This window comes from Setaria italica, chromosome II (genome assembly GCF_000263155.2).
Source record: "Setaria italica strain Yugu1 chromosome II, Setaria_italica_v2.0, whole genome shotgun sequence".
NCBI classification, from domain to species: Eukaryota; Viridiplantae; Streptophyta; class Magnoliopsida; order Poales; family Poaceae; genus Setaria; species Setaria italica.
The window spans coordinates 16680636-16692695 of NC_028451.1; the positions used below are offsets into that span (position 1 = coordinate 16680636).

Genomic DNA, 12060 nt, shown 5'->3' on the forward strand with positions numbered 1-12060 from the left:
ACTAGCCTTAGGGGCACCCGATGAATGAGATGACCAAGGGCAACTAATTTTATAAGCTAGTGGTGTGAGATGATGACCATCGGTGCGGATTCATGACTGGCGGCGCTAACTGCTCTGTGTTGGAGAAGAAAGGGAAAGCAAAGGAGAGGTCTTGCGTAGTTGACTTGGATGGGCTGCAGCTAGTAAATGAATTGGACGGGACTCGGATAGGGGCACGACAGCCCATCCCACTTTTATTTCTATTTTGTTCTTGTATTTTTCTTATTAACTTTTAATAAGAGTACTAAAATACTGTCAAAATCATCTTCTACTCATACTGATGAATCGAACTATTATCAGCCACAAGGATTTAAAGTCATTTTATACTTAGAAAAGATAATTCTCTCGATAACAGATTTTCAAGAAATTCGAATTCTAAATGAGCAACAACAATTGTTTATTTTGCGCCTCCATATGCGACGGTACTCAATACTAGGATCTCTTAACATCTATGGCCACCACAGCTGCTTGGAGCAACAGCGTCGGTCACACAAATCCATCGACCGAAGGTGGACGAAGCGAGCTAGAGAGTAGCTAGATAGCTAGTCCTGCTTGACGCCGGGGTTCTCCTTGGCGTCCTTGGCGGGGATCTCGTGCACCACCCTGACGGGCTTGAGCACGCCCTCCTCGTCCGGCTGCCCCGCCGACGACCGCACCTCCACCGTCTGCACCGTCTTCTTCACCGTGTCCTGCTGCTGCTGCTGCTGCTTGTCCGCTCCATCAGCAGCGGCGTCCTACATGTAACAAATTAAGATCAAGATCAGCAACAGATCATTTCATCGCCAAATGAAGCACAGCAAGCTAATTAACCAAGATATGCGCACCTGGGAGGTGGCCGGGCTGCCGGCGTTGGTGTTGTTGGTCGACATGCCGTGCGCGGCCGGCCGGGCCGCAGCAGGCAACGGGCGGCGGCGGGGCCGGACAGACTCTGTTGGGGCGATGCGTTAGATTGGTGTCCACCGTGTGCGTTGGGCGCAGCAGTTGCAGGGCTGCTACCAAGCGCTACTACTTGGCTTTTGTTGTGGTGGCCGAAGCTGCGGGAAGGGGCCTAGGTGGCGCTTGGGCGGCGGACAAGTGCCGGCCGCGGAGCCGATGACGCCGCGCAGGGCCGCATCCGCCGAACACCTGTCCGCTCCGGCTACAGTGTAGCCATATTTTTATCTTAGCACAGGTACGTAGGAAGGTCGAATTGATCTCTTTCATTTTCTATATCACGACACGACTACCACAGCTACAAGCCATATCCACGTTACGGATATGTTTTAATTAATTAGATTAGTTGTCCAAAATAATTGAATTAAATAGGGGCGGTGGTTAAGGAAGTTAGTAAAAAAACTACCAAAATACCCATGCGTTGCTACTGAAATGATAATCGTATTTTTAAAACTTGTAATTTTTTTTATTTTTATCACTATATATTTATTGCATTTCTGTTAACATATATCCTTATACTGAAATAATTATTTATTTTTCGAACACAATAAACTAAAATATTTATTGTTTGATGCTCTCTTGTTTGTTTACGAGGATATATAGTGTCTGGTTGTTGTTCACAAGAAAGAGTGTTTGAGTATTTTAAATGGAGCTCAAAGTTTGAAAGGTGGGCTGTTTGGACTGTCAGAAGTGTATTGGAAATTTCTAAAACTAAAATTGGGATGTTCAGTTCCTGGCCGAAAGTCAGAGCTCTCAACCTTCCAAACCAAAGATCTTTTTGAGCAAAGTTCCTATCTAGAACTTGCGGCCCTATAGTACCTCCACAAGTTTGGTTAAAAGCGCTTGGAGAGTTTGTTATTGGACTTGGATGATATGTGCTTGAGAAAAGATGGCCTTTCTGTGGCGGAACCGTCCAACTTAAACTCGTTTAAGTGTGCCTAATTACTATCAAAACAACAATTATCTAAAACGTACTTAAAACAGTGTAAGTCCGGTAGTCTGCCGAGGGTTCACAAAACTCCTCGAAAACCTCCACAGTGTATTCCATAGCCATAAATCAGGATCGATTCCACGATGGGATAGCATCAACAAATATTACATTTTTATATACATACCAGAGGTACGATTTATTACAAACCATAGATTAAAAGAAACTTAACAGTACAAGTTAAACCATTACTAAGAGTTTAAAATATAAACCAGTCTGGGGCAAGTAATTAAACATCTTAGTTTATTCTGGGGTATCATGAGACTCATAAGATACCCTAGTTCTTCGAAGCTTCCTCCTCGGTGGGTCCCTGCTGGGTTTCTGAAAACAGCAACAAAGGATCCTCTGAGTACAAAGTACTCAGCAAGTCTGACCCGTCTAACCAATATAAATACTTTTTTATACTATATGATAGCTTTATGGTGTATTGGTTGACTCACATTTTGCAGAAAGAGCTTACTATAAGTGAAACCTTAGTTTTATCTTTTATTTCAGATTGAGTTTGTTACCTGACCAGTCTAGATGAAGAAAATATTTTAGCAACCAAATGGAACTATGTCACACAGCATATTTATTCAAAGCAAACGGTTCCCTTCTCTTTGTTACACTACGATGCTCAAACAATGATCAAGTGCATTCATATCCGAGAATTGCGGCGATCCGGACTAATTTACATCCTGTAGGAGATACCCGACCACCAGCTATGTATAATTGTCCAGGTTGCACATAATGACCTTTCGATTAGCTATACCCAACTATCGAAAATATGACTACTCGAACCCAGGCACGCACCCCCACATGGGACCCCAAGTTTGGCCTGATCTCCAATGCGAGTTTCAGGCTACACCCCTGCCCTTCCACTGCATGCCAAGCACGGGTACGAAATATTTCTGATCAGAGAGCCAACTAACCTACCGGGCTTGCTGGTTCCCATGTGACAGTAAGTAATCAGGTAATATCACTTGATCACTGGTTAAAACAATGAACAGTCCTTAATCAAATAAACTGAGTAGACGGAACTACGGAACTCAAGACTTTCATCCAAGCTTCCATCCACTACCTTCCAAAACAGGTCATTTCCTTGATATACATATGTATGACAATGTTACCTTAGGTTGCTGAGTACCATAAGTACTCAGAAAGGATAAAGGTAGCATGACTATACTTTGCTAAGCATGGGATACTTACTAATTATTTGGAATAGGTGGCAAAGATGTCCTTAATAACAAGGTTGGATTATGCATAATAGTAAGTTTTCAATCAACTTCTAGACTTAATGCATTCATAAAGAAAATAACCAATAGTTGGACACATGAAACAATAACCCCCAAAGTAGATAGGCTTAAATGCATCGGGGCTTGCCTTGATCCACAAAAAGTTAGCATCTTCAGACGATCCTGCTTCACAAGGGACCAACTCGATAACCTCCTCAAACTCTGGAGGTTCTTCAGAAATTTCCAAAAATTCCACTTCTGGAGCTTCAGTATCTACGATAAAGTGCATGCATGAGTCTGAGATGCAACTTTTTAAGCACAAGACTATACAACTTACTTCATGATAAAGTTGCAAGCCAACAATAAGTTAGACAACTTAACTTCATGATAAAGTTGCAAGCTAACAAAACTTTACCCATAACGACTAACCCACGATTTAAACTTCCTTTATTTATCCCATTTTAGGCTTTTCTTTTTATTTTTGAAAAGCATTTGAATTAATTTCTAATGTAAAAGAAAATGCAGAACTATAGATTAATATTTGTTTGGAATTAATCGAAACATTATTCAGAATTTTATTTATTTATAAAGCTTAAGCATTACTTAAATATTTTAAGGAAAAGCATTAAATAAATACATAATCTTTATCTTTTTATTTAAATACGTAAACCTTTTCTTTTATTTTAGAAAAGCATTATAATAATTTTCTAATCTCAAAACTTAATTCCTATGATTTAATAATAATTTGTGAATAAGAAAGCATTATTCAGAATTTTATGCTTTTAATAAAGGTTAAGCAATAATTTAAAAACCTTAATCGAAAGGCATTAAATAAATACCTAGATTGTATTATTTTTCCTAGGGTTTAATAATTTTAATGCCTAAAGGAAAATAAAACAATCCTAATAAAATTGGTTTCACTATTTTTGGACACTTCTACAATTTCCAGTGAATTAAATGGTGTGGCAGTTATTTAAATCTATTTTTAAAACTGAAAATCCTGAACCTTATTCGAATAACCCCCTGGAATTCTTTTTACACCCAGCCCTATTCTACCCCTCCTCACTGGCGCGTGGGGCCCCTTGGCCAGGCACCCAACCCGACCCAAGTCAGAGCGCCTAGGTAGGTAGCTCCAGCAGCTCGCCGCTGGCAGCCTTGCCAGTGACGGGGCTCGGCCAGGGAGCACCCCCAGGCCCTGGCGCACCTGCGGGTGGTGGCGGCCCCCACGGAGGTGGCCTGAGCCGGGCCCTCCACGGGCGATGGCGCCATGGCCGGTGGCCGGCCGGCGCAAGGCCCGACGGCGGCACAAGAACAACCTTCGACGCGACCTACGGCCTCTACACGACCTAGCTATGCTTGAGGACCAACAATTGAAGGGAAAGGGTCGGCATGGAGGAGCTCACCGAGAGGATAGTGGTGGCAGCGGGCAGACAGAAACGGCGGTGATTAGGGGCTTGACGGCGAGGAACTGAGCAACGGTTGGCCTTAGGGCATCGTGGCGAGGCTAGAGGTGCTATTGGTGGGCGCGGGTGCGAAGGGAATGGCGGCGGGGGTGATGGCTGGCGATGGCGCTGGCTCGCTCGAGCTCTGTTCTTGCCAGTGAAAACTGACGGGGGATAGAACGGATAGGTGCGGGAGGTGATTTATACAAATTTTTACCGCTGCATGCCATCCACCTCGACTTGTGGCAGGTGTACGTGGATGCGAATGTGGTTCAGCTCGTCGCGCTGGCCGGCGCTCTGAGATGCCGGCGGCGGCACGGCTCCTCCCCTATTTCTCTACTCTATCCCCCTCTTTCTTTCTTCCTTTTTCTGCAATTTTTGGAGCCAAGAATCTCTAAAATTTTGAACCAATCTCTCAAAGTGTAGAGGACACCAAGGACAACATTTTCTAGATTGGCTCCGAGTCAAGATTAACACTCTAAGATCGAGATTTTTCAGCCCAAAGTTCGGCCAAAATACTCTAACTGAACTTGGACGATTCAGTTTTGTCAGGTTCCAAAACAGGGACTTCTGCCCTAATTTGAGCTCAATTTAAATTGCTCAAACTCGTTCCATATCATCCACCCTTCACCTATCTTTGTTCTCCAACTAACAAAGATTCCATTTTGCACAAGATCCCATATAACTTTTACACTGTATTTTTCTGAAATATTCTCCAAACATTGCTAATCGATACTGTTTTGAGTTTGGATTATTTCGACGAGAAGGCTGGAATTCGCATATCTTGCCTAATTTGAGCTTCATTTTAAATTTGAATTCCCCACTTTCTTTAGCCAACAATATCTCATTTACCTCTTCCATAGACCCTATTTCACTAATATCCAAAAACATTTGCTCACTTACATGGAAGATTCTTCAGAAACTTGTCCCAAAGTTGTGTACTCACTAATATTTTCAGATTCGCGTGTTTTCGGACGATACATAGTAACTTCATCGATTTGAGAGGTTTACGACTTGAATTAGACCCCAAGCTTCACTCTTTTGAGTTCTAAATACTCTCAAGTCTCAACTTCATATCTTTGCCAATTTATCCAAATTTGAAACTCCAAATTGCAAATTTGGTCGAATTTGGCTAAACTTTGACTTTGGCCCAATTTACCTTCCTTTAATCCAAATTTCACCATTAGCTTCTTACTGTCATACTTAAGTTGTCATTAACACTGGGTGTTACACTTTACGTGCTTTGGAGGTAACTGACGGGAGCAAATTCTAAAGGTTTAGTGTAACCGGTGTTTTTCCCAAAGTTCAGAGACTTGTATCTTTTGATCCTTTGATCTATGGAACCAAATCCCTATCTAGCACATGTAGCTCGTTGATCTAGATACATCGTTGGGGAAGGGACTGCTTTTCTGTGTTTTTGGAGCAGTAACTGGTAGCAGCAGCTCGCAGTGCTGCCACTACCGCTTAAGCCGCCTCGGTGAAAATCCTCACGCGCCACGCGCCAACAATGCAGCAGGGCCACGAGCAGGCAAGCAAGCAAGACGTGGTCGGGCGGATAGCGGTGAAGATTGAAAAAAGTTATAGCACCGGCGCCATCGTCATCTTTTTTCCTACTCCTGCTAGTGCCGCCCGCCACATCTTGCTGCCATTTCCGCCGTCGACAAGCTGTCGCCGGCCGATTCCTACCGCGCACCACACCATGACTACCACCTGAACAACCTCGACAACTCCTCGCCCGACGAGATCGACCATAGTGCCACCGGTCAGGCCAGCAGGTAGCAGGCCAGCTGCGAGGGCCGAGAGGCAGGGGCTGAGGGGTGGCTGGCCGGCTGCGGCACGCCAGCAGGCACCAGGTCCAGGGTGCCACCGCGCCAGGTGAGCACTTTGGCGAGAGACAGAGGAAGAAGGAACGGGAGGGAGGCACGCAGCGGCAAACGGGAGGGGGAGAGATGGAGCCCTATGACAAGTAGGACCCACTTGTCAAGACGGAAAGACGGACGGAAAAAAGAGGTAGAAACTTTACTTGCTTTAATATTAGGTAGAGATAAAATTAAGGAGGGTGGATGATGTGTCTCCCTTGAGGCACCAATACGTCCGCATGTTCCGTATTCTCTACTCTCTTCTTTGTAGATGATTCAGTTGAGGGCATTATTATGTGCCAGTACCCAAAAAATATTTTTGCACGGCACCAAGCACGTATGAGAACATCATGATGATCATATTTTGGGTTGAGTATGTGTTTGAAATCCGAATTCAAATTAAAATATTAAAGTAACATGCGCTTTGTGAAGTAACTTAAGTTTCGACACAATGATAACTTAGGGTGGCAATAGTTTTGTAAAATACTACACTGCCATTTTTTGATTTAATTAATTTTTCTAGGTATTAGGAGATTAGTATGAACACAAATCGTTTAAGCAAGATTTAAATGTAGAAAATCGAAATATTAGGATTTATTTTTATTTCAAATCTTCAATTTCACTAAATGCTCACCATAAATTAGAACCATTATAAAAATGTACGGGAAGAGAACCGAGTAATTGAAGTTTGGAGCATACTTCCTGGTATGACTCATACCAATGGCATCTCGCTTTCTCTCCATTTGACCAAGAGCACAAGAGGGAGAGGGACACGCCACTCGGCTGCTGGCCCTCTACAGGAGCTTGAAGTTGTCCAGCATTGACCAAGAGCACAAGAGGGAGAGGGACACGCCACTCGGCTGCTGGCCCTCTACAGGAGCTTGAAGTTGTCCAGCATTGTTTGTGCTTGCACCGTGCACCCTTCCCTACTGGAGAATAGACCTTTCATCCATTGCATTAGTGCCGGTTGCAACTGACCCTGGTACTAATGCTCACATCGGGTTTAACAACTAGTTTCCCAGGCACCCCCGTGATCCTCTTTAGTACCTGTTGGGGGCGCCAACCGGTACTAAAGGTCACCCATTAGTATCCCCAACCGGTACTAAAGGTCACCCATTAGTACCGGGGGTGGAGCCTCCACCCGGTACTAATGTGCCACTATACCTTTAGTACCGGGTGCAACTTTTAGTACCAGGTGAAGCCTCCACCCGGTACAAACTTCCAACCTATAAATCCACCTTCTTCTTCCTCCTGCCCGAGCCATTCACCACAGCTCGGGCTTCATTCTATCCACGGCGCCATGGGGGAGGTGCTGCCGGATTGAAGACCATTTCGTGGGGATTTCACTCATTCTAGTGTTCTAAAGGTTAGAAACTTCATCCTTGATTATTATACTAAGTTTAATGCTTTAGAGCTAGAGTAATTTGTGATTTTTAGAATAAGGTACAATGGAGAAATTTTTTGTTTATATGCATGTATTATTTAGAGCTTATTTTTGTGATTTTTAGAATAAGCTACAATTTTTTGTATGCTATGTTTCGTATTAGTCAAAGAAATTGATATGAGTTAGAGGAACAATTTCATAGTTTAGTACTTTTCAAATATGAGCTAAATAAATTATGGCAAATATGAGTGAGATAAATTATGATACATAGAGATAATAAGATGAAATAGAGGTACGTAATTAGTCATTTTTAGAATAAGCTACAATGGAGAAATTTTTCAGTTATATGTTATGTTAGAGCTAAGTAAATTGTGGAAAAATATATAATTTGTTCATAGTTTAGTTATTTGCAAATATGAGCTAAATAAATTATACTACATAGATATGGTTACTGCTGTTGGGGGTAGTGGCGATGGTGGGGGCGATCGTCGTTCCTCTCGCGGCAAGGGGAAAACCATAGTTGGTCCTCATGATAAGCCCAAGAAAATGAGCACGTGGGAGAAAGCAATGCTTCATTATTTGCAAAGATGTCATGAAGATGCTGTTGCAGCGGGTCAGGAACCTCATTTTGGTGGTCGTTATGCTCCACTGCTAGTCCTAGGTGTTTCAGGTCCACTTAGTACTACCGTTGCAAGAGGCACAAATAAACCACAGAATGAGGCTGGGTCAGCGAAATCTTCATCTTCGCCGCCCAAGGATGCTTAAAGTCCTTCTAGATAGTACTCAGTGGATGGTTTGTCGTAGTGTATGATGTTGTTTGGGTCTGAAATTTAAATTTATGTATTTCTATCTAAACTTTCAGCAATATTTGAGTTTGTCATAGTGTATCATGTTGTTTGGGTCTGAAATTTAAATTTGTGTATTTCTATCTAAATTTTCAACAACATTTGATTTGTCATAGTGTATCATGTTGTTTGGGTCTGAAATTTAAATCTGTGTATTTCTATCTTAACTTTTGGCAACATTTGAGTTTAATGGTATTTGTATCATATTTGTTATGTTTCATGTATAATTGTATGGATGATCAGAATATCTTTGGTTCGGCAATACTTTGTAGATGAATCAGCAATGGATGTATAACGCAGACAAACGCTCCATGGAGTACATTAATGGCTTACGTGGTTTTCTTGATCTAGCAGAATCCAACAAACCGTCGTCCGGTTTCATTTGTTGTCCATGCAGAAATTGCAAAAATGAGAAGGATTACTCATCCAAAAAGTCTATTCATGCCCACATATATAGTTCTGGATTCATGCCTAACTATTTTGTTTCGATCAAGCACGGGGAAAGAGGAGTTATGATGGAAGATGATGATGAAGAAGAAGATGGCAACATTCCTGATTGGATTCAAGGAGGTGCCTTTGTAGATGCTCCAATGGGCGAGGCTGAAGAAGAGATGGGTGAGGCAGAAGGTTCTATCGATGATCTAGGTTAGGTGTTGGGAGATGCAAAGGAAGACTGCGAGAATATGAAGGAGTTAAAAAAGTTCGAGCATATATTAGATGATCATAAGAAATTGTTGTACTCAGATTGCGAATAGGGGCACAAAAAGTTGGGTACCACACTGGAAATGATGCAACGGAAGGCAAAAAATGAAGTTACTAACAAGGGTTTTGATAAGTTAATGAAAATCATAAAGAACATGCTTCCCGAGGGAAACAAATTGCCATCCTCAACGTACCAAGCAAAAAAGGTTGTTTGCCCTCTAGGTTTGGAGGTACAAAAGATACATGCATGTCCTAATGACTGTATCCTCTGTCGTAGTGAGGAATATGAGAACTTGGAGGCTTATCGCTGCATTATAAGATCAGGGCGAGATAACCCTAGTGATGTTGAGGGGCAGGCCATCAAGAAGAAAGTTCCTACGAAGGTAATATGATATTTCCCTATAGTACCATGGTTGAAGCATTTGTTTAGAAATAAGTCACATGCAAAGTTGATGCATTGGCACAAACAAGAACGTAAGCAAGATGAAATGATCAAATACCCTGCTGATAGATCCCAGCTTTAAAAGGATGCAAGGAGCATATGGTTTGGTTTAAATACTGATAGATTCATTCTATTCGGTGAGTTCAGTAGTGGTCATAGCACTTGGCCTGTGACCTTATGTATGTTCAACCTTCCGCCCTGGATGTGCATAAAGCGAAAGTTCATTATGATGCTGGTAGTTATCCATGGTCCAAAACAACCTAGCAACGACATTGATGTTTACCTAAGACCATTGGTTGATGAAATTTTACTGTTATGGAAGGAAGAAGGTGTACGTGTGTGGGATGAGGAAAAAATAGATTTTTAATCTACGAGCATTGTTGTTCGTAACCATCAATGATTGGCTGGCGCTTGGTAATCTGTTCGGACAGACAAACAAGGGATATCGAGCCTGCACGCACTGTCTAGATGATACTTGCAGTATGTATTTGAAACACTGTAGGAATGTCGTGTATACGAGCCATTGTCGATTTCTTTCTGCTAAGCACACGTTAAGAAATAAAGGGAAGCATTTTGAAGGGGAGAAAGAAAGGGAAGCAGTTTGAAGGGGAGGAAGAAAAATGTACTAAGCCTGTTCACCTTAATGGTAAATGTGTATTTTCTATTATAAAGGATGTGAGTGTAGTCTTTGGCAAGGGCTTTTGTAGCCAACCTGTTCTGAACGACGAGGACGGACATGCACCCATGTGGAAGAAGAAATCTATATTTTAGGAGCTACCTTATTAGGAAGTCCTTAAGGTTCGTAATGCAATCGATGTAATGCAGCTGATGAAAAATCTTTGCGTGAACATGTTTGGCTTCCTGGGTACATATGGAAAAGCAAAGGATACAATTGAAGCACGTCGGGACCTAAAACGTATGAAACAACAAGATGGTCTACATCCGGTACTAAAGGAGGGTTACGAACCGGTATTGAAGCCGCTTTCCCTAGTAGTGCTTCTACAGCCCGATGTGATCTGACCTGTGGTCAGTCTTCTGTCATTGTGGTCAGTCTTCCATCATTGTGTCCAAACTACAAAGACACTTGGACTATGTCAAGGATATACCCAGTGAGGGTCCAATGTCTAGCTCCGATCATGTGGCCCCTGGGGTTTGGATGCTTTGGATGCTTCATGATCAGGGGTAGCAGCAGGCTTCAAATCATCTCTACCCTCTTCGAACCTACTTCGGCTGTGGCCCATGCATTTGCCACTGCCTTACATTGAATCTGTACTGATCTTCTTGTATTTTCTTCGCCATTGTTTGGAGCCGAACACTACCATCTTGCCATTAATTTTACTTGTTTTTGTCAATATAAGGTTCCCCTAGTACCTTTGTCAAAGTCATGAAAAACTAGTACAACTACAATACCAAACACTCTTAGAGGATTCTAGCAAAATATAAATATCAAAACTTAAGCATGCATGGCCGCGCATTGTTTGACTATTTGCAAAAGAAAGAAAACATCTAACATGATGGGTAAGCATGATCTAAATGCTAGACCAAGGTTGACTTAACTAGCTTGGCATGTGGGGTGGAATGAGTTTAGGGTTCCTTAGTCGGATCATTTTTTGCACCAATAATTAGTTTGGCATGTGTGGTGGAATGAGTAGACCGGTGTTCCATGGTGATCAGTTTTGCACCAAAACCTACCGGGGGGGGGGGGGGGATAGCCCCGTAGGGCAGGCCCCCCTTATGCCTTACTGTTTTCCACTGAAAAAATTTGAATTAAATTAAATTTTGAAAAATGTACCATTGTTGCCCCCCGCAGGGGCAGGCCCCCCTTTTAGCCCCCTTGCGCCTTACAGTTTTCCACTATAAAAATAAATTTTCAAAAATGTACCATTGTTGCCCCCTCACCCCTGGCAGGGGCCAAGCCCCCCTTATGCCTTATAGTTTTCCACTGAAAAAATTGAATTCAATCAAATTTTGAAAAATTTACCATTGTTGCACCCCTAGAAAAAAATGAAAAAAAGTGAGTTCCTAGCTCTGCCCTTGGTAGCGTGAGTGTGCCTTTGCAATAAAATGATATATGGAGTAAATATGACAATCTTTAGCCCTTAGCGTAGGAATTGGGAATCCGTGTAGGGTCCAAATTAAGGTAGACAAATCTTACCTTATGGATGCGGTTACGAGTAAAGATTGGTCTTCGCGGTGTCAAATTGTCAATTTC

The 12060-nt window shown here is 42.4% G+C and overlaps 1 protein-coding gene across 1 annotated transcript; it reads right to left on the minus strand.

Moving 5' to 3' along the window:
• Nucleotides 1–332: 332 nt before the first annotated feature.
• On the minus strand, nt 333–1170 carry LOC101755886. Its single transcript, XM_004956225.2, has 2 exons — nt 864–1170; nt 333–773 (listed from the first exon to the last, which is right to left on the minus strand). The coding sequence occupies exons 1-2, from the start codon at nt 906–908 to the stop codon at nt 582–584; spliced, it is 237 nt and encodes a 78-aa protein (XP_004956282.1). The 5' UTR covers nt 909–1170; the 3' UTR covers nt 333–581.
• Nucleotides 1171–12060: the final 10890 nt, after the last annotated feature.

Coding starts and splice junctions, on each gene's coding strand:
- LOC101755886 (XM_004956225.2), bottom strand. CDS start 908: ATGTCGACCAACAACACCAACGCCGGCAGCCCGGCCACCTCCCAG. Junction 774..863: donor GCAGCCCGGCCACCTCCCAG/GTGCGCATATCT, acceptor TGTTACATGTAG/GACGCCGCTGCTGATGGAGC.